Source organism: Physella acuta, unplaced genomic scaffold, assembly GCF_028476545.2.
Source record: "Physella acuta isolate Inbredline_101_S28 unplaced genomic scaffold, ASM2847654v3 ptg000432l, whole genome shotgun sequence".
NCBI classification, from domain to species: domain Eukaryota; kingdom Metazoa; phylum Mollusca; class Gastropoda; family Physidae; genus Physella; species Physella acuta.
In genome coordinates, this window is record NW_026731951.1 from 188,009 (window position 1) to 212,232 (window position 24,224).

The window sequence follows — 24,224 nt, forward strand, 5'->3', positions numbered from 1 at the left end:
TGAATTGAAACAGTAAAATATTAATTTTAAGCATATTTTATTGTGGACACGGGAAGAAACGTAGTTTGGCTTCAAGGATGTAGTCCAGCAAAACTGTTCTTGCTCATCTGAGAAGATGCACTTCTTCTGTGTGCTGTAACCAATGTTGCCTTCTCAATGTTGTCGATGTTTTGTTCAGCTTTACATAGCTTTACATTGACTTGCCTATTATTATTGTATGCACTGTATACATGCTAGGGGAATATATTGAGTTCATGTGGTAATTCCAGAAAGAAAAATGAAAAAGATATTTTCCATGTTTTGTAGTCTTCTATTTTAATGACCGGAGTAAAAATTCACACCCAAAAAACAGTGTGACTTTTCACTCCATGGCCTATGACCTTTCACCCCAGCAGGGGGTTATCATACAAAGTGATCCACACTTTCAAATCAATTTCTCAAATGTACAAACACTTAATCCAGACTTACGTTATTATAGGTTGAGAAATAAACACTGCATGAAAACACAAAAATAACGAAAGATGCAAGCACGCTTACTTGATTTCGTTAATTGAATCTCCCACTTTGACGATAAAAACAAGTACATATGGTTGTGTACTTAGTTCTGGTTCAGAAAATTAAACCGGAAGCGAACTCCAAGCAGGGTAAACGACTAAAAACGATACTTTTCTTCATGAAGGAAAGAAAAATTATGTTCTTCAAGGCAAAAACTTGCTATGACTTTTCACCCACTCTTCCCCTACTCACACACATATTTATATATAGGTATATATGTATATATATATATATATATATATATATATATATATATATATATATATATATATATATATATAATCAGTATGTTATTTAAGATACTAATGGATTATTATAACTGATAGGAACATTCGACAAGGATATTTACAAAAATGCTAATTTAAAAAGATGTCAATTATGTTCAATGAGCAACCAAGTGGATATAAACAGCCTAACCAATTTGCTAATTTAGCTTTAGCTAGATTATACTTAGCCTATCCCCCCCATCCCCCCCCCCCTTTCACCACCACCACCACACATACAGTTACAAAAAAACCGAGAGGCGAGATCCACCTGTGTTAGCAGTACTTAATAATTGGCTGTTTTCTTTAGACCTACAGAAGTCTCCGACCACCGAATCAGTCCAAACAGTTATTTTCTACACCGGGCTCATTTCCTATATTTATGTTTTGATCTAATGTAGGTCTAATTGTCGATTACCATATTATAGGGCCTAAGTATGACTGCCGTGACATAATTGCCCATTGAGTTGGGTTAAAATAATACAAGAACTGCCGTATATGTTTGCATAGCTTATGCCGTATTGTTTTTGTTACAAACAATACATATTTTGATTGTGAAGTCCACAATGACCCTCACTCTCCACACCCTTCCCATCAGAGTTTCTTCCAGGCAATTTTACCGCCCCCCCCCCCCCCCCGAACGATATGAAATTTATATAATTTATATAGAAAATATATATTTTTAACAGTGTCCGCCCTCCCCCCCCCCCCCCCGAAGAAAGTCTACCGCCCCCCCCCCCCCCCCGAAAATTTCAAGTGCCCCCCGGAGGAAAAAGTCTGGAAGAAACACTGCTTCCCATATGAAGTCGAAATCCATCAACAATCGTTAAAAGTACTTGTTCCATAAACTGATGATTTCTTATATTCTCAAGATAAATGTATCCTAGTCGCCAAATAAATTAATTAATTAGGCCTAACGGTTTGTCGTCTATTTTGTTTTTTAACAATTACAAGTTTGCTTTAGGTGGTAGATTGCACGACTGTTAACCCAAAAGTACTGAGCTCTAATCCCAAGCTCAAAACCCAACTCTGATGGGTAGGCCTACCTCTTTTAAAACAAAAAAAAAGGCTAGGCATAGATCTAGATATTAGACATAAAACTGATCAGAATGTCTTTTCATTTGCTGAGATCAACTAAATATTTCCTATGACCACCTGGCACGAATGGACAACTAAGAAATGAATCTATGGAGTTTTTATCCAAAATTACAAGATCTAAATATATATATATATATATATCTAAAAAACAACAACTATCCGAAACATCTCTTCCAATAACCAAAATGTAAAGCATCTTTCATACTTTTCTTAGTAGCGTAGCGGGTAAGAAAAGACGGTCTGATAACTTTCAATTGCTCTACATATTTCAGAGGTGTCACTCATAAACTCATTTGCCAGAATTTGGCCACTGTTTGTGTTTTTTAACTCTAAAATTGTGATGGATTGACGACAGAAGCATGTGGTTGTATATAAACGTTTATTGGGTCTAACTACATGTTGATAACCAGAGAGGAAGGAAGTACAATGCACAAGGGACATCACTCAAGATAACAATATAAATATAATACTAATACAGAAGAGTGAGTTCCCTTGACCTCACAATTATCTCAATCTATTACATCCCTTTACCCTTAGAACACAATAACACATCTCTCAATAGAACAATTGATAGTATCCTAAAATCACCAATTATATTGTAACATGAACACTATGGTAGATTACATCCTTACAAACAATGCACAATATGCTACAACATAATCAAGATACAAAACAATGATGTCAAAGTCCTTTTGACCTTTAAAATCATAGGTCTAACTTATTTGGGACCTTGATTGTCCTGTTTGACCTTCTCAGTGGCTTTTGATTTGGTGACTCAATATTCTGACCATTTGGATTCTCTATCTCAGGAGGTCTAGGATTTAAATCATTAACTCCAGAATTTACATTTTCTGACTCCAGACAACTTGGTTCACTCATATCAACAGAACTTGGTTGTGGAACAAACTGAGTTGGTGTGAACTGATCAGGTTTGGTGGGATTGATAGATTCACACTTATTATCTGCACAAGTTATTTTTAACTGGTCTGCATGTCTACGGACAATAAGTCCATCATTTGTTTTTACTTTATAAGACACAGGTCCTGTACATTGAACAATTTGACCTGGTATCCATTTTTCCTTTCTCCCATAATTTCTTAGATACACATTATCATTAACACCAAATTCTCTTCAATGGATGTTTTGTCATGATTTACTTTTTGTGTATGTTGATGTTGGGAAACAGACCTTTGAACAGTTGGATGTAGTAGGTCAAGATGAGTTTTAATTTTCCTACCACATAGCAATTCGCATGGTGCAACATCTGTTGTTATATGAGGAGTTGTGCGGTATTTGGCTAATAACCTGTTTACTCTTTCATTGTCACATTTAGCTTCTTCTGTTTGGTATTTACTTTTGATGTTACCCTTTTAGTTTCTGTAAGTGCTAATGATGTTAGCAAAGTTGTTTGATGATCACATTCCTTCTTACTAATGTATTCTCTTTAAAACATTTGAAATTGCCATATCACCATAATCATTTATTTAGTTACAAATACTTTGTTTAGGCAACTCTGACTGATAATGGACTGCATCTTCTCCATCTTTTATATTATCTTCACAAAGGTTTTTATTTCTTATTTAATATGGCCTTAAGTCATCATTCACAGACTCTTCAGGCCAACCATTCTTACAGTACTCATATACTTTTATTAAGCACTCATCTTTTTGTGTTTCTCTTTTAACATCATTCACATCTATATTGGAGTTATCCATGATAGTGAAGAGAACAAATACATCTTCTGGTATATAGCTAAGGCTTTGGTTTTTTAAAGGTAATCTACTAAGACTATCTGCACTATTCTCAGATCCAGGTTTGTATTTCAATTCATAATTGTATGCAGTTAGTGTGATAGCCCATCTTTGAATTCTTGGTGAGGCATGCTCAGGTAGGGTTTTGTTTTCTCCAAATAAACCTAGCAATGGTTTATGATCTGTAAAGATGGTGAACTTCCTACCAAACAGAAACTTATGAAATTTCTTAACACCAAAAATGATGCCTAAGCCTTCCCTATCTAACTGAGAATAATTTTTCTCAGCCTGGTTCAAAGATCTACTGGCAAAAGCAATGGGTCTGTCATCCTTCTCATCCATGTGGGACAAGACTGCTCCTACACCATCTGGTGAAGCATCACATGTTAATATAAGTCTTTTCCCTGGGTCATAGTGAGTTAGTAAGGTGTCAGAAGACAAAGCCTCTTTTGCTGTATTAAAAGCAGTATCTTGTTGTTTACCCCAGTGCCAAGTTGCATTTTTCTGTAGCAGCTTGTACAGTGGTGATAGTTTACCAGACAGATTCCCTATGAACTTTGCATAGTAATTTATCAAGCCCAAAAAAGCTCTTAGTTGTTGGGTATTTTCAGGTTTGGGTGCTTCTTTAATGGCTTTTGTTTTCTCAGGTTGAGGTCTGATGCCTTGTTTGCTCAATATATAACCAAGAAAACTAATTTCTGTCAACATGAATTGACATTTATCTTTGTTTATCTTTAAACCTTTTTCACCAACTACTTTCAATACTTTATCAAGTGTTTCAAGATGTTCAGTGTCATTCTTACCAGTTATGTACACATTGTCAAAGTACACACAAACATTTGGAATATCCTTAAAAATACTGTCCATGACAGCTTGGAAAATTCCAGGGCTGGATGATATGCCAAAACATAGTCTTTCATATTGGTAGAGTCCTTTATGAGTGTTTATTGTCGTATAGACTTTTGAATCTGGATGCAGTTCTAGTTGAGTGTAAGCATGACTAAAGTCTAATTCAGTGAATTTGTCTCCTCCTGCCAAATTCAAAGAAATTTCCTCAATGTTAGGTATAGGGTACCTATTTAGCTCTATTTGCTTATTCAGTGTAGTTTTATAGTCTCCACAAATTCTTATAGAACCATCCTTCTTTAACACTGGCACAATGGGCGTTGCCCAATCGGAATAGTCTACCTTCTTTATGATGCCATTAGATTCCAATCTACTTAGCTCATTTTCAATCTTATTCCTCATTGCATAAGGTGGAACTCTAGCTTTGCAGTATCTTGGATTTGTGTCTTTAATGCTTATCTTCACTGTTCTATCATTTAGTAAACCTGAATTGCCAAAAACACTTTTATTTTCAGATATTACTTTATCTATTGAAGTAAGACTAGATTATTTTGTATTGTTCAATGAACATATACTCTCCCAATTTAACTTAAGATTACTTAACCAGTTCCTACCTAGTAATGGTGGTCCATTTCCTTCAACCACAAGAAGAGGAAGTTTAACACTTTGACCATTATAACTTACATGAACCATACACTCTCCTATTACCGGAACGTTGTCACCAGTGTATGTTGTTAGGCACTTGTGACATGGCTGTAGAGGCACTGATCCTCCTGTGACAGCGTCAAAATCTTTCTTTGTTATGACTGTTAGAGATGCTCCAGTGTCAAGTTGGAAGCTGATGCTCTTACCGTTGATATAAACTGGTACATTGATGGGAGCATGACTTATTGATTTCACAGAGAACAGGTTGAAATCCGGCTGCGAATCAGTTTGAGCATTTTCACAGGTAGAGTGGTTCATTGGTTGGGTTAGGTAGTCTTGGTGAGAGTTAACATAGTGCTGCCTTTGGTTGCGGTACTGTCTTGACTGGCTAGATTTAGCAACAGACGAAGACTTTGCAAAGCAGGCCTTGGCAATGTGACCTTGCTTACCGCACTTATAACAAGTTGCAGACTTGAACTTGCACCGATGAGATGCATGGGGACCTTTGCATCGATGACATTTTTGATAATTATTACTAGATTTAGATCTAGGATTTGAACGAGCAGGCTGTTTAGCATAAGTTGGAATGCTCTGATGGGGTTGATGTTTATTGACTAACCTGCTGTTTACTGCATGGATCCCTGAAGGCGTAAGAGATTTCGCCGCATCTGATGACTGCTGGAATGAAGTTGCAAGTTGTATTGCTTTTTCTAATGTTAGATCTGACTCGAGCAGCAACTTTCTTTGAATATCAGGGCTGTTTACACCTGTCACAAACCTTTCACATAGTCTGTCAGACAGCGTGTCGCCGAATTCACAAAATTCACTTAAATGACGTAAAGCAGCAACATATTCTGATATTGACTCGTTTGGTTGACGAGTCCTACTGTCAAATCTAGCTCGACATAGAAACTTTGATAGGGTAGGCGCATGGTGGTCTGTTAGCAATTTGCTCAGCTCGTTAAAGCTCTTGGTAGTTAGACTAGCTGGTGCGCATAAGTCCTTTAGTAGCCTAAATTGTTGAGGCCCTATGACTGTTAACAAAACAGCTCTCTTTTTGGCTTCTATCGTCACGTCGTTAGCTTCAAGGTAAAAGCTTAACCTATCTAGGTAATCTTGAATGATTTCATAATTCGAATCAAATTCTTTTATTTGGCCATACAGCGCCATTATTCTAGAAATACTTAGCTAATATGCTCTAGCAAACCTCTTTTTTGCGTAAGTAGGTGCTCTTTCTAGTGGATTATTTATCCTCGTCGCCAAAATGTGATGGATTGACGACAGAAGCATGTGGTTGTATATAAACGTTTATTGGGTCTAACTACATGTTGATAACCAGAGAGGAAGGAAGTACAATGCACAAGGGACATCACTCAAGATAACAATATAAATATAATACTAATACAGAAGAGTGAGTTCCCTTGACCTCACAATTATCTCAATCTATTACAAAAATCAACCCCTTTTATTGTCATAAGCGATCGGACTACTTATTTTAAGTATAGTGGGCTTTATGTAAACAGTGTCTGGTGAGAAGATGATGACAGCTGGTATTTATACTAATTTATGTACTCGTGTATGATATTATGAAAAAAATGAAATAAGATTGTGATTCAAATATTAAAGCATTGTTTGTATAGTAAAAATAAAACGAAACAATTTTGCATTGTAGAGAAATTTACTATGATTGAAAAAGGAAATTCGGAGGCCACTGAAAATCGGGGGACCTTGACTGTAGCCCTCCCCCCCCCCCCCTCCCCAACCTCTTTAATCCGTCACTGTGTACATAAACAAACTACGAAAACATTCAAGAAATGTGAGACAATTATTATGAAGAGCGTAAAAAAACTTTTTAACATAAGTCGAACAACTTAATATAATTTTTACTAAACATTTTTTCATTAACCTACCTAACATAAATAAGCATGAAAATAGGAAATTTAAATATTTACCACCGTTGATGTGAACAGAGCAAACCATTTTTTCTGATTTCAAGTCTATGAAAACTTCCTTTACCAACACGTTTGATTGGCATAAGATTTCAGTGGCCTTAAGAGAGAATTTAACCACTTCCATCCTATTACATGGGATGCTTTCTCCGGTCTCTTTGACAAACGAAACTTGGACATTTTCTAGTGATTCTAGCATAAACAGAAAAAAGATTATTATCACCTTGTAAAACAATAATTATAAGTCAAATTTATTCTATGAAATAAAAAGGTTGACTAGTCATCTAAAATGTGTTGTTCTTTAATAACATACTAACATACACGGTGTATAGTGGACAGTACCGTAGCAAAATCGTCTAATGGGGTAGGTTCAATTATTTTCCGTCAATATATATATATATATATATATATATATATATATATATATATATATATATATATACTAGCTTATGTCGTTGCTTCACTATGATGTAAAAAAAATATCGAAAGTAGTACACTGAAGAAATAAGAAAAAACATACAACACACAATGTAAGCCTTCAAAACAAAACAATTTATCACTCTAATAACAAAAAACAAAATATACACACAATCAAACGAAAACAATGAACGCAAAACAATCTGTTTTGTAATCATTGAAAAAAAAAACAATTTAACATGATGATTTCTAGACAAGCGAACTAGAGGATATGATCACTATCTTAATGTAAATATATTTATGTTTATTTCTACAAATTTAATTGTAAGTGTCAAAACAGATCAATAATTACTTTAGTATGTAAATTGTAATATAATAGCTTAACACAATTGGTATTTAGAAATATGTGTTGTCTACAATCAGAATTAAATATATAGTCATCATAAATGGTAAAATAATTACTGATAATTGTTGTGAATGGACTTTAGTGTAATGCATTTGTTCGAGAGTATGTGTGTGGTTGAACTGGGTTAATCCTCATATATAATAGCCCATGTGCGCACTTCTCTCTCTCTCTCTCTCTCTCTCTCTCTCTCTCTCTGTCTGTCCGCAAAATATTTTCGCCGGATATCACGTCAGAATCGGCAGCGATATATGAATACCTTTATACGGACTTTTGTTGAAAATAATATGTTAGATGTTTTTGGTATAACCACAATATTATTTAAAGATGAAAAATAAAAAATAAAGGCGTATTCGAATGTAGAGAAACAGTTTTAATTATGCAACAAGAAAAGCATTTATAGTTGTGAAAAAGAATGCATAAACCAGTGACGTCACTAATGTTTATACATTAACTAATGACGTCATCTGCCATGTTTAGAATAAAAAGAAATGAACTATTTCATTAAAATTTATTTAGATCTACGTACGCTATAAATTTATACAATACAATTTTGCTCGGGCTAAACTAAACAAAAAATTCTATTAGGATTCTAGATTTAGAGATTCTAGATCTAGATGATCTAGATCTATGGAAAAACTAGACTTACACAGATGTAGACCCTACCTCAGTGGCGTAGCGAGGGGGGGGCGGGGGGTGCGGATCGCACCGGGTGACAGAATTTAGGGGGGTGACACCAAGTCAAAAAAATAGCAAAAATATATAGAGAAAACCTTGAGGGGGGTGCAAATCGAAAGTTTGAGGGGGGGGGTGCAAGTCCGAAAACTTGAGGGGGTGGGTGCGAATCGAAAGTTTGAGGGGGATGCAAATCGAAAATTTGGAAGTTTGTCCCCGGGAAGGGTCGCTACGCCTCTGTGGGGGTGACACCATTAAGTGCCGCACCGGGTGACACCCGACCTCGCTACGCCACTGCCCTTCTCAGATCTAGAATCTATTCAAATAATACATTTTTATACTAAAGTATTTCAGGCCTTAATTACTTTATTGAAATCTTTGTTTATCTATGCAATTTGCTAATCTCTATAATATATAAAGCAAAGTTGTCGGGTGCCCGATAGGGCACTTCCCAGCTACGCAGGCGCTTCAAATTTGGCAGGATCTTGCCTTGGGGCGACAAAACACGGAGGCCGGTTGGCCGAAAAGTCTACGATGAGGGGGTAAAAACTGACCTCGACTGACCGGCGCTTTATATGAGCTATAAATCGAAAAAAAATGTCGGAAAAATGTCCACGTAGGAACCTCTTCATAACTCCTAAGGTCGTAGACCGACCCTCGGGTGAATTAATTAAGCATTCAAATTCTCAATGTTTTCGAAAGCCTAAGCGAAGCTGGGCAGCATGCCTTGTACTAATAGAGATGTTGATGGTTTGAAAGTATGAGTGTAGTTGAATGTGTTCAATAAAGATGTTGATGGTTTGAGAGTATGTGTGTAGCGGTATTAATGAAAGATTCTGAATGCGTGATAAAAGAAATAAGGAACTGACATAGGAGAGTATGTGTTGGTTGTTAGGAAGATAGTTGAAGTCAGTCTTAGTCTTGTTGTTATTGTGTTAGGAAGTCTTCGTCCTGTGTCTGCCGTTGATTTAGTAGTCGTGTAAACTTGATGTAATAAAATTATAGAAATATCGTATCGTCGTTCTGTATTCGTTTTTGGATCGTCCTCCTATATTGTTCAACGTCCAGCATCGACCCTGTCCAAGAGCTCGCATTACAACAATAATGAAATTTTTAAAATCAGAACTGGTATAAAATCACGCTTTTCAAACAAATAGAAAAACTAAATCTAATAGGTAGAACATGTCTAGCAGTTCAGATCATTCATTTTTAATTAGCTCCTGCTTTTGTGTTATTCAAAGATCATTTTTAACATAATGATAAGATATGGGTTAGATTACTGCATTGATCTTACACCTCTTTACTGGTAATGGACACCAGCGAGTTGACGAGATTCCTTCCATAATGTTGTTGACATGGAATACAAACGTGCTTTTTAGATTTAGTGATCAAGTGACAAATGCTTATTCAAACGACAGCGGTCATAGCGGAGCTAAGTATGTCGTAGTGTGCTTGCAAACAAATCAGTATTGGTGGTGCTTAGTAAGCTATGGCTTCATTCGTTGCCTAGCAGAAAGGTTTTAGGACATTAGTTTCTGGTGAATTTAACTTAAGTTTATAAAAACCATAAGTGGAGCTACAGGCAATGAGATTTGGAAATGTGAAGTTCGAACATGTCGAGCAAGAGTTCACACAATGCATGATCACATAGTATTAGAGAGGTGTGATCAAAACGATGTACCTGCAAGCAAAGAAACGTAAACGTTATGTTTGCGTTGATGATCCAATAAAAACAATAGTTTTACGTTACGAACTTGAAGACCCATTCACATTTTTGAAAAATAGTTCGCGTGTTTTGAACATTAATGTTTTAGCGCAATTTCAAAAAAAGAAAAATTGCGTTTAATAATGCGTCATTTCTGGATGAATGGATGTATGGATGGATGTATGGATGGATGGATGGATGTGTGTCCGCAGCTTTAAGTGGTATCTCCTCCTCAACGAAGCAATATCGAGGACTAGTTCCAAAAGCAAATATGTTAAGCAAGTTTCAAGGATGATTGTGGGCCAAAAAAATGCCCGGAATTCCTTCCTGGATTACCCGGAAAAGCCAAAAAACCTCGAACAAATGCAGTTTTTTCTCCATATCTCGGCAACCAGACCACTTAGCGACTTGAAACATTTACCAATCGATTCCTGCCATAATTTAGACCAATATTGTCGAAGAAAGTTTTCAAAAATATCCTTTCGTTCGGTCACAAAAAATCAATTAAGAACATTTAAACTGAGCGTCGTGTAGGTTTTTAGCGCAAAGCTGAGTTTCGAAAGGATTTTACCATAGCGAATGAGCGGAGGTTCGAAAGGATTTTTTTTTTCGACTGATACGGGAGGCTAGCCTATCGCGACGTGGGATCGTTCGCGTCACTGTGCGCGGCAAGAGAGAGAGAGAGAGAGGCGAGCTACGCGTCGCTCGTTTTTTTCCAAGTGATTTAAAATTGTTATGGATAACATAAGGAAATTGCGCTTAAATTGTCACTAGACTTTTTAATAACTTGTTTTATTTGTTTTATACATTAACATTTTATTATACCTTTCAGACTAAAGGAGTCTGTTTTAATTTTTACTATTTCAAATCAAATGCTATTACAAAGATTAAGTTTAATACATCTTTTGATGCTTTTTTAAGTTTAAAGAATTTATTTAATTCACGAGTATTGTGCGTAAAAAAGTAAACAAATCCATATTGACAGTCTATTTAAAAAAATGTTTAAATCAACTAAAATCAACGTACGTACTATTAAAATTTTGCTGTGAGATATTTTGTCAACCAATTTTTGTAATAATGTAACATGCATTACGGAGGGAAAAAATAGTTTAGACATTTTCGACACCTTTATGTATTTCACACTAAAGTTTGCCTATTTTACATGACTATGACTTAAAGACGGCTTTAAATATTATATTTATATAAAAGTTTGCCTTTTATCAATCCATGCTAATTATAATTTTCTAACAATAATTTCCTCTTACACATCCGAATAATTTGCATTCATATTTTGCTAATTATATTATAGCAACACTAATTCCTTCTGTGACGAACGTATATTTGCATTCACATTTTTTATTAGCGTGAGTTTAATGTATTTTTAAATTACCTCCTTTGCAAAATTAGAAAAAAAAGTTAAATTAATTTGATTTTTCTACCGTACTGTTATTATGTTATTAAAATGTTTACATCTTTTCAAGGCATAAAAAAGAAAATAATATTTGACATTGATCCTTTTAATATGTTTCAGCAGTGTGCGTGTATTTAATATTCTCTTTACGTTATGCACAAATGTACAAACAGTGGAAATTATGAAATAGCTCTATTTCCTTATATAAACTCCTCGGGTCTGCTCATTTATATTAATTAAGCGTGGACACGTCGTTTGTCACTGACAATTAGTTTAAACTAATTTAGCGCGGTCAATAGGTCAAAAGTTTTGGTGTCGTTGTGCCATTTACGTCTTGTGCCCGTTGATGTTTACAGAAGAAATATGCTTATACAAATACATGTCTTGAGTTTTTAAACAGTTATATATAAAATATAGTTTGAAAAACCGTGTTTTAGAATGCATTTATATTAAACCATATAACACGTTATCAAGTAAGATGTTTATATACCAGGTTTATCGAAAACAATTCTAAGCCACGAGACATAATAAGCTATCTCCCACGACACAGTAAATGTCTTAACACTTGCACACGTCTTGTCATCGCCATCTGTTAATGTGTTGTTTGACACTGTGGTTCCTGTTTGTACAGTAGCGAGATCACCTGTTTGATGGAAAAAAGTCAATAACATAGATGGTGATTCTATCACCTCATGACATATTTGTATACATTTCTTATCGTCAGGCTACTCACCGTATTGACATAGATGACCAAACCAGCCCCTAACACATGTAGACCCTCCTGTACACTTTCCGTCAACATCACACTGGTTGTTGACACAGCGACATTTAAACTGACAGCTGGAGCCGAACCAACCAGCGTCACATACTGAAGCATATATAGCACATTCACATTAATTTTACCCTCAAATATAACCCACCCGATTATTTTGCGTTTTTATTTTACTTTGTCGTATTAGAAGTACAGGAAGTTTTGTAAGCGTGCAAATAATCGGAATCGAGATTTTTCACAATTCTCGACGTATTACAACTCTATGAGGTAAAGAGAGAGTGTAATCTGGTGTGTTTTTAAGCCCAAAACGTTTGTAGAAAAGCCTCGCCGCCTGAACCGTGTCACAAACGCTATATAATCAGCGTAACACGTCGGTGAAACAAGGTATTAAAAGCTTTCATCACGAGAATATACAGACACTGCCACCTATATCACCTTACATTTATTAAAGAATTAAAAACAAAAAATTACAGCAATTTCTCAGGTTTTAAAAATAAAAACTTAATTTTTAAAAATAAGAACTAATTTGATTTTATGCTTAGAATTGTGTTGATTATTTAAATGTCAAACTTGTATTGAACACTGATGTCTATTTTGTATTTTAATTTATTATAAAATATTAAACGGGCATTTGTCGCATTTGGGCAAGTATCCATTCAGGAAATCAGCCTTCTTGCAAACGGCTTTCGGGAAATGGTCTTTTGTGTCATTGACCAAAATAAAATTCTACGAGTTACTAAATATATACTAATGAACCTAATGAATCAGAGGCGTAGCGACCTTTCCCGGGGACAAACTTTTCGATTTGCACCCCCCTTCAAACTTTCGATTTGCACACCCCCCCCCCCCCCCCTCGAGATTTCTATTTGCACCCCCCCCCTCTCAATCTTACGATTTGCACCCCCTCAACCTTTCAATTTATTTTTCCAACCCATTTTGGCGCCCCCTAAGGTCGGCGCCCGGGGACATATGTCCCCCCGCCCCGCCCCTCGCTACGCTACGGCTAATGATAGTTTTTGTGTTATAAAAAAACTGGCATTGGCAGTATGTTTCCAGTCCTAATACAGTTGGTGCCAGCTCATAACAGGCACACACGTTTACCTTTTTGCATCTAAGTGCAGAATCCTTTTCTTTTTGTTTGCACTGCTCTTCATAAAGAAGTTTACTTAGCAAAAAGCTGACGTGAAAGCCCTATGTACTAGTGGACAATGCTGTTCTTTGTGCACTTCTATATACCATGAAGAACTTAGTATTTTAGTGTATGTGTATGTTGTAAAGTAGACTCATACATGGTTTGCACTTACCTCCAGTTGTATCCTTTATACAAGTGTGTAATAATACGATTGACAGTGATATAGTCAAGTACATTATGGTATTTTACTCAGAAGATGATCTAGGAATATATATATATATATATATATATATATATATATATATATATATAATTATATTTATATATATATATATATATATATATATATATATATATATATATATATATACTAAAAATACCATCATTAACATCAGTTTGAAAATATACATTAGTATATTATGGTTTAACATGAATGTATCTTTTCTAAAATCTAAAATATGCCATCATCCTAAATGCTTGAAACGCTTAGTCTATTTAGACGATATGTATAACAATATCGTAATGATAATTCTTTAACCTTAGGATAGCTTTGTGTCAAAATTAAAGTGAATACAAATTAACCCAAGTACCAATTTGTGTCAAACTTAATGGATGTGTTAAGTAGAAAATCCAGAGTTGCTGTAATATGGTAAGAGGTAAATGAAGTGTAACGTTGTATTACCAGTTAAGTTATGCTTTTATTATAGATTTGAATACATTATTTTCCTAACCGACAAACATTACATTAACAAATAGTAAAATGATAAAAAAAAAAACTTTACTTCCTTCAGCGTCCATGTTTACCAATGACACATATACATTCAGCATCGATGCAAGTTAGTGCGCTTAAATAAAAATACGATAAAAGTCTATAAATAGTTCTAAGTTTTGCTGGATAAGTTTAGTTTTCGAATCCTGTCCGTCTGTGTGTGTGGATGTTTGTGTTTGTGGGTGAATACGATAACTTAAGGATCGTTTCGGTTTGGTTGAATAAATTTGATAAATATAAGTACAACATCAAATTTGTAGTTTTCTTTGATATTTTGAGCCATTTCTGGCAAACGGAAATGTTCTCAAGCCTTTAAACTGGATGCTGTTTTAGTGAGTTTCATCGTGAGCACTGTTTAAGCCTAGTAGACAAACTTTTATACATAAGTATTAGATCTCATGTTTGATTATTCTCTCATTTTGATAACCTATAATATACGTAAGTTATACTTTCCTTTTTTTCCTGTTTTTAAAATACCGATAATTTAAATACCGGTTAAGTTAGGTAGTAGAAACTCATAGAAAAACCCCATAGTCCGTTATTTTTAAAAAACAAATATTCTCCGAAAGGGTGGGGGAACTTGAAAATCAGGGGAGCTTATGTTTCCTGGATGTAAGTGTAAACACTAGTTAACCCTTTATCTACTGGCGGTACTTATAAGTACCCCTTTAATTAAGCGCCTGTATTATTTTTAATTTAATACTAATTTTAAAAATTATTGATGCAATTAATAGTATTATCTCCCCTGAGTCGCCGGCAGTTTGGGGATTGATGTTTTTTAAACTTTTTTGGTGTGGAGCCATTTTCAATGTCTTGCTGTATCGATAGTTAACAATTGTTCTGTACAGTTCTCACACACGTTCGTGATTTCCCCTTGCTTTACCTTATTTTGCAAGTTTTCAACCCCACATATTTTTTATTTGCACCTTCAATAGTAAGGCAAATGCGTTTAACTTCTAGTTACACAATTTTAATCAAATTGACTTTGTATTAGATCGATGTTTAAAAGTACAGTCAGGGCACAAAGTCTTTTTTTAGAACCTCTAGAAAATGGCAGATTTTTTATGTGGAGTGACATAAATATAATTTTGATAATTAATTATCGAAATGTACTCAAAAAATGATATTTACACGTTTATAAGACGTTTAGCATATGTTCAGATAAGAAATATTGTAAGTACATGTTGATATCTAATAGTAAAAGAATAACAAGAATAAAGGTAGCAGTTGCACACTCGTTTACTAGGTTTAGTATACTTCATTTGTACACTAAAGTCTAGTTCTAGTAGTAAGATTTACTGTTTCAGATAGATGAACGAAATTTCAATTTTAAGTAAAACATCTACCTTTCTGCCTTCTGTCGAATTTTGAGTAATTTCCCTTGACTGGAAGTAGTAATTTACGTTATTTCCGATTTCTCAAAAAAAAAAAAAAACGCATTTGAATTTCTAAAGTACTAATAATATTGCGCAATAATATACACATATTTTTCGGAGTTCCCTCGTTGCGCAATTTTTTTTTCTACGAGATTCAAAACTATTTTAAAAGGTTTAATTAATTAAGAATGGATTAAAAATATTGTCTATGTCCCGAGTTGACATCCCCCTTAATGTTATATAAGAATATTCGAGAAAGTTTAGGGGAGATCACTCCACGTTTATTTCCTGAAAATTTCGACAACATTGATATCGCATTGTACTAAATTTTGTGCAAACTGTACAAGACCACTAGCCAAACAGCCTACCTAACTATCAAGATCACCATACAGCGCTTTCCAGCCCAACTTAATCATACCTTCCCACCCCCCTCATTACTTTTAAATTAAGTGCATTTATTTTAAATGAAAACAGAAATAAACACTGAGAAAAAGGTGAGATGAACAATGTAAAAGAATAATATCTCTAATATAGCGAATAACTTGATTTACATTTAAAATTTTAAATAAAGTTTGTTAATTCCACTAACCGGTTAACGAATTAAAATTGGCAGACAGTGTTCCCTCCCCTAGTATATAAAAATGATTATTTTCGTTACATTTTGAGCTGTTGTTGTTCATTTTACAAGCTTTTATTTAACTCACTTCCTCGTCATACTGTCGTCAGTCTGTCTGTCTATATCGAAACGCCCGAGCGAAATTAAAGGCATGTCTAACTGACAGATACGGTTCGTAGTTGGTACGCCGGTCGCCATGAAACAATTTAACATGACATTAAATCTGACTTAATTGGTTGCCTGATTAACATTTTACTTAACATTTTGTCCAAATTAGTAGGCTGTCTCATCAAACTATTCCTCTCTATTACACACGCGTCATGACTTTCAATAGGGCATCTCCACGTTAAATAGATGCGCAATGTTTTTAGTCATTTAACTTTAACGACAGCGTTATTTTAGCCGCTTTTAACACTTAACCCATATTGTCGTCCTCAACGCAAATCCCAGTCTACAAAATATCATTTTAATTTATCAACTTAAATCTCATTATTATTTTACAAATTATGTTTTGTCACGTTCCAAAAACAACAACAAAGCTTGTCCTCAAATAGCTTATACACACCCCCACACCCCAAACACTACATATTTCCTTCTGCGTATATGAAGTAATTAATATGAAATGAAATGTATTCTTAATGACCCGCCTGTGAAGTAGGTTTTTTTCTAGTTTTGCCACTGTGGTGACTATAAAAACATAAGATTTCTAAATCACCAATCCCAATTTCAAATGATCAAAGCATGCTAATAGCCGACATAATTTTAATTCCACTATAATTGTATTATAATTAAGGAACTGTGTGGTCGGATTGTAGAGCTTACGACTGCTAAACTGAAAGTCTACTGTTTGAATCCTGGGTTTTCAGCCGAACGTCCCTGTGTCCACTCAGCTCTAATGGGTACCTGACTTCTGCTAGGGAAAGTAAAGGTAGTTGGGCATGGTGCCGACCACACAGTCCTACACATATGGCGAGGTAACGACTAGCTGGACTCTACCTCACCTTGCCCATTCATCGACAGGTTTGTGAGGTATTTTACTGTCTTCATTTTACTGTTTTGTTTCTAAAAATAGGTGCCCGCATCCATGATGCCATGTCTGTCAAGTATTCAGTAAGATAAGTAAAGTTCCCTACGGGGAAAGTGAAGTAGAGTTCCTTTGTTTCTTTGACCTCGGCATGTGAAGGGATAGTGTGGTCAGCACTATGCCCAGCCGCCTCTACTTACCCTAAAGTGAGTTAGATAGACATCAGGGACGGTCAACTGACTTGAACAAGGATTTGAACTCGAGACTTACGGTAAAAAAAAATAGAAAAGCAATGAATGTGCATAACCGTGAAAAATATGTGTATTAAATTATATTAATGAAACGGGATAAATCGTTTCAGCTCTCTACCGCTAAGCCAGTCCGTCCAATTAGTAGAAAAACAATAACCTTCAAGGTAAGACAACAACGAAATTAAATGGGCAATCTATTTGTATGTATTAGTTAATTCCCTTTCACGCAAAAGCGTTGTATTTCAACATAAATAGTGCATCCAGGGATCGTCCTAGAAATCAACGTTTTTCGTGGAGAAAATTCTTTAAATAAAACAAAACTGTTCTCTGACCTTCTATATTGCAAACAGTACAGAGGCGTAGCGACCCTTCCCGGCGCCCGGGGACAAACTTTTCGATTTGCACCCCCCCCCGAGATTTCGTTTTGCACCCCCCCCCCCTCAAACTTTCGATTTGCACCCCCCCCCCCTCGAGATTTCGATTTGCACCCCCCATCAAACTTTCGATTTGCACCCCCCTCTAACTTTCGATTTGCACCCCCCTCAACCTTTCAATTTATTTTTCCAACCCATTTTGGCGCCCCCTATGGTCGGCGCCCGGGGACATATGTCCCCCCCCCCGCCCCCCCCCCCTCGCTACGCTACTGAAACAGTATAAAATATTCAATAAATTTAACATAATGATTTTTTAAGTAGCCATTTATGTTATGTATAAAATACACATACACATCGAATTATCGTACATTAAAAAATAATAAACCGGGAGTGATCTCCCCTAAACTTTCTCGAATATTCTTATATAAAACAACAGGGGATGGAAACTCGGGCTATAGACATGATTTTTTATCCATTTTAAATACTTAAAGTTTTAAAAATAGAATAAGATCTCGTAGACAAAAGAATTGCACACCAAGTGAACGCCAAATAAAATAGTGCATAATAGTGCGCAATATTATTAGTACTTTAAAAATTTACATTAGTTTTTTGAGAAATCGGAAGTAGCGTAAATTACTACTTCCTGTCAACGGAAATTACTTAAGAAGGTAGAGAATTAGATCTTTTACTTACATGTGAAATTTCATTTATCTATCTGAAATAGTACTCAAGTTATAGGCTTTTGCAAAATTCAAAGTAGAAAAAATACCACTTCCGGTTATTGGAAATCGCTCAAAAGTTGATACGGATCTACGATTTTGATAAAATACTTATATATGAAATTTCATCAACCTAGCTGTAACGGTACTCAAGCTATCGTGTTTACACACGGACAGACACACACACACACACAGACACACAGACATACGGATAGAATTGCAAAGCCCAGATTTTCAGACTGGATTACGCATAAATTTTGATAAATCTGGATTGATAATTTTTGCCCGACTAAAATAAGTCCTCTATACTTGGGATGTGATGAAGGACTGAGGTGTAATACGGTGAAAATTGTTAAAATTTCAAGTGATTTTTGTGCACGATTACAATACTTTCTCTATACTTCGTATATACGAGAAAGTAAAAACACGACGAGTAGAGTTGTGAAATAGTTTTACTTATTTTATGCAACAAAACAACGGTACCAATTTAACGAAATTGGATACTGGCAGATTTGTTACATCATCATTATTAACTAAGTAATATTTCAATTTAAAAATATAATTTGGTTTGTATCAAGAGTAGAGTGAAATTTGATTTCTCCAGCAAAACAATGTTTAAGACTGTACTCGTTGTGATGGTTGGTATATTTAGCTTTGTAAAGCAAAACAAAAATCAAATAAAGTGAACTTAGACCCTATTGTCATTGAAATACACTGTGTGTAGAGTGTAATATTTTGTAAGCTATGATTATATTTATTAGGTAACTCTCACTAAGCTTAAGTATAAACCTAGTGACTTAAATCTAGAATCGGTTATTGTGTTTCAAGTCGTGAGACAATATTTCGCGACCATTAACAGGTGGACGAGGTACATCTTGATTCTCTACAGCCGTTATAGATCTTGACACTGGACTGTTGAAACGACGAAACGAGCAGAAAATTGTCCAGGAGACGATGAATACCATACACATTATACCAACACCGACACCGATGCCTACAAATAATCGATCCCCATCTGTAGAAATAAATACCGATTTCTAAATTAACACAATTGTGTAACAAGTCATGAATAACGTTGCAATATGTTATGGAAAACGTTACTGCATTGTATAAAACAGAATGTAACTTGTGAGATACGTTGTAACATGGTTTATAACAAAAACCCAGATAACACAAGCTCCTTACGTTGGGGCTTATCCCTACTGTACAGCAAGTCTGTACACTGTCCTTCAGTGTGGTCACTCATCTTGTCCACGCAATCAGCACCAGTACAGTTGGCTGCGTAAATAGTCGTGTCACTAACTATATAACACACAAGTAACAACAAAAGAACAATGAATACTTTGAAATATACTAAACCTGATCGTTTATCTCAAAATTTTAAATTATTAAATGACTAGACTAAATTGTTGAATTATACATTAAAGTATACTTTTTTTTCAAAAACTTCACATAATTATTGCTGTTATAAATTAGTCAATAGTTCGTGTAAAGTGTTACTTAATTAAACAGTTAAATAATCTATGCAATACAGATTTAAATATACACAATTTTTAAAAAAATTACATTTAGCTACAGTAATTTGTATGTTTGAATTAATGAATAATGAGCAATTGGTTAAAAAAAATACTTGGAGATAAATTGGGCTAATTGTTGTTTTATCTCAAATTTTATTAATATAATTGAATACACATATTTTTAACGATAATGAACATAAATTACTGTTCTATTTTATTACTACTCAATTAAATTAACATACCTTGGGCGCAACCCTCTCCATTATATCCAGCAGCACAACCAGACCGACATCCACCTGTAGCTACAAAACATGTCTCAGTTGGGTCGTTACAGTTGCAGGTGTTGACACATTCTAGACCACATTTTCCACTCTGGCAATACGTGTCTAAAATATAAATTCAGAAAGACATTAAGCAGAGGGAATAGTAAACCAAACATTTTTTAGTTTTCTGAATAATCGCCATAAACAATCAAAACGATTAAAACTAAAATAAAACCTGCTGCAAGCAAAATGAAATTTATTTTTATACAAGCCGTCCCGGCCAGGTCCTGGACTGGCCATTGTGAAAAATATTTTATGTATTTATGTATGTATATATATATATATATATATATATATATATATATATATATATATATATATATATATATATATATATATATATATATATATATATATGTGTATGTGTGTGTGTGTGTGTGTGTATTTTAAAAGTTACATTTTTATTTAAGTTTCCATCGGAAGCAACACAAATAAGAAAAACTGAAGTATCTGTTAATTCAATTTTACCATCCAAATAAACAGTTTTTATTTCACGCTTTTATTAAGTTACTTTTTCTGTCTTATTTCAATCACTCCTAACCAACCAACTTGGAAATTTGGAACTTAGGTCGAGATCCAATGATAATACAACCTGACACAAATTTCGCATATCGGATCCTTCATTAATTTTTACGAAATATATTAAAATTTCCTATAAAATGTACTATTTATTACACTTTTACACTTTTTTTTTTCATTGCACGATAGCAAAAATTAAAATACAGCTTTATCTTAATATTTACAAAAACATATTATTTCTTAGCACAATATAATACATTTTAAAAAAAGTAATAGAAAAACAACTTACCACTATATAACTCAACCTCACATAAGGTAAGGATATCCTTGACGGTGATAACAACACTACTGACTGCCATAGGTTGAGTTGTGATTGTGTACACAGACTCGGGATCTGCTGCTTGATCCGTGTAGTTCAGTACCACAGTTTTGTTTGAGTTGTAGGCCACAAGGTTAAATCCTTTGAGACGATGCTGAACCACGTCTTATAATGTACAATAACATAAATATTTACTTTTTAAAACATTGAATCAATAAGTAAATCAATATATAAATGCATTAATTAAGTAATTTAAGTTATCAATTAATTAATTAATAAAAAACAAAGACAGTTTAATGAAATAAAAAAAAATTAAATTTAAAATTACTTAGATAATTATATAACTTATCAATTAATTAATTGATTAACAAAAAATGATAAACAATTAAAATAAACAATTATATATATATATATATATATATATATATATATATATATATATATATATATATATATATATATATATATATATATATATATATATATATATATATATGATAACTATTTTTAATAAGTTATTTTGTTGTTGTTTTTTTGTGGGGTTTTTTTTTGCAAAAATCTAATTTTATTGTCAAACTTTTCACAATTTGAATGCTGACCTCGGTTATAAAGTACATATCTGTGTACATTTTCATCCTTAGCTAAAGTAACTTTCCAGGAACCCTTAGTGCCCCCAAGTGTATGGGAACATGTGAGATTGCTGTAGAAGTCGTTGAATATGTTTCCGTCTACTGCTAGTTGTGAGGCGAACAGAAGGCTGTGCTCTTTGTAGACAGATGACTGCCAGGTTGTTTGTTTTAAAGCCACATTGCGACCTCAAGAGAAATAAAATGAGTTTAATGAATATAAAACGGTAAAAGCCAAAGCATAATATTTATGATTTAAAGTTAGTAAATACTTCCGTTGCTTATTATTTAGCCGTTCCCTGTTATATTGTCATAGTAATAATTTATAATTTTACGCCCAAATCAGTCAGTGGTTAGCCAACTTAGAATATATTAAAAATACGTAATTTTTAGAGTTGTATTCGGTATCTACTGGCTTGAAAACTTAGCCTACTACCATCTGTCTACCAGCTTATTCAGGCTTGTATTTAATGATGATTTAAAATCAACTCCACCTACCACCATTGATGTTGATGGAACATAGAGAAATGTTGGTACCAAAGTCGAATGTGACTTCCATAATGTGTACACCTCTAGTGAGTAAAATGTCTGTGAGTTTACTGTCTACATGAATCAACTCTACACCACTGATGACAATGAACGAATCTCCGCTCCAATTTTCACTTGCTGTCATTGTGACGCTTGAAATTGATCCTAGCGAAACAATCAGGAAATAACTTAAGTTATCATTTGTTTAGCTGTGGATCACAAAATACAAGTGTTGTGGTGAAACGTTTTTTCTGAGTACCATTAATAGATAACTACAGATTGCGTCTCTTTTTCGCATAAAATGCAACAACAGCTTCATGATTAAAACCGCACTGAATAATAAAAATTGTAACGATCAAAATACTGCATCACGATAGTTTCTTACACAAAGATGATAATTTTTTTTAAATGTGTGTAATTATTGTATGTAAATAAGATATCTCAGCTTAAGTAAAGCAGTCACAAAGCTGTCTCTTCTATATTTTTTGAATAACCCTGTCCAATACAATTATATATATATTGTTTTTGTGGGTTCCCAGAAAGAACCGCAACGGAAAAAAGCGCAACGGAAAAAAGCGCAAAACAAAAAGCGCAACGGAAAAAAGCGCACACGGAAAAAAGCGCAAAGAGAAAAAAGCGCACACAGAAAAAAGCGCAAAGAGAAAAAAGCGCAAACAGAAAAAAGCGCAAAGAGAAAAAAGCGCACACAGAAAAAAGCGCAAACAGAAAAAAGCGCAAACGGAAAAAAGCGCAAAGAGAAAAAAGCGCACACGGAAAAAAGCGCAAAGAGAAAAAAGCGCACACAGAAAAAAGCGCAAAGAGAAAAAAGCGCAAACGGAAAAAAGCGCAAAGAGAAAAAAGCGCACACGGAAAAAAGCGCAAACGGAAAAAAGCGCAAACGGAAAAAAGCGCAAACAGAAAAAAGCGCAAACGGAAAAAAGCGCAAAGAGAAAAAAGCACACACAGAAAAAAGCGCAAACAGAAAAAAGCGCAAACGGAAAAAAGCGCACACAGAAAAAAGCGCAAACGGAAAAAAAACGCAAACTGAAAAAAGCGCAACGACAAAAAGCGCAACGGAAAAAAGCGCAAAAAAAAAAACGCAAACAGAAAAAAGCACACACAGAAAACTGTGCACACCGAAAAATGCACAAAGAGCCATTTTCGCACAAAGACCTATAAGGACTAGATGACACATTTATACATGATTGTTAGGGCTGCTGTGAGAGTGTTGTGTTTGACCTGACGCGATATACTACTACTTAAAGCATACCACTACCATGTGCATTTACATCACCACGATACAGGCGATAATCGCTTGACACAACGTCTATTTTTTTCTTGTTCACTATTTATTCAACGACTATTCTCGAATAAATAAACATAAAACTATCCTTGATATTGGCATTACACGGAGTATCTCGTACATGCTCCCTAGTCCCAAGCTTGCATTCTATAACAACCCGTTTCTATCGCAAAACTTCACTCTCTTTCTTCCGAGTCATCAAACATGCATTCGCTATATCTCTCGCACCAACATTCATTCGCACAAAAATACCCTGATAAAACACACATCATAATCATAACATTTTTATAACATTTAAGCTGAGAATGAATATTATTTGTGAATACTAAAAATACTAA

General features: G+C 34.5%; 1 protein-coding gene across 1 annotated transcript in view; it reads right to left on the bottom strand.

The window, feature by feature from the left end:
- Window positions 1-14,470, bottom strand: part of LOC131942909 (uncharacterized) — a 28,238-nt gene extending 13,768 nt beyond the window's left edge. Inside the window, exons 1-5 of the mRNA XM_059302875.1 lie at window positions 14,405-14,470; window positions 13,795-13,883; window positions 12,452-12,586; window positions 12,209-12,361; window positions 7,111-7,299 (exon numbers count right to left, since the gene is read on the bottom strand). Coding sequence (XP_059158858.1) covers window positions 7,111-7,299; window positions 12,209-12,361; window positions 12,452-12,586; window positions 13,795-13,858 — 541 coding nt within the window. The 5' untranslated portion in view covers window positions 13,859-13,883; window positions 14,405-14,470. The remainder of the gene's footprint in view (window positions 1-7,110; window positions 7,300-12,208; window positions 12,362-12,451; window positions 12,587-13,794; window positions 13,884-14,404) is intronic.
- Between the last annotated feature and the right edge of the window lie 9,754 nt (window positions 14,471-24,224).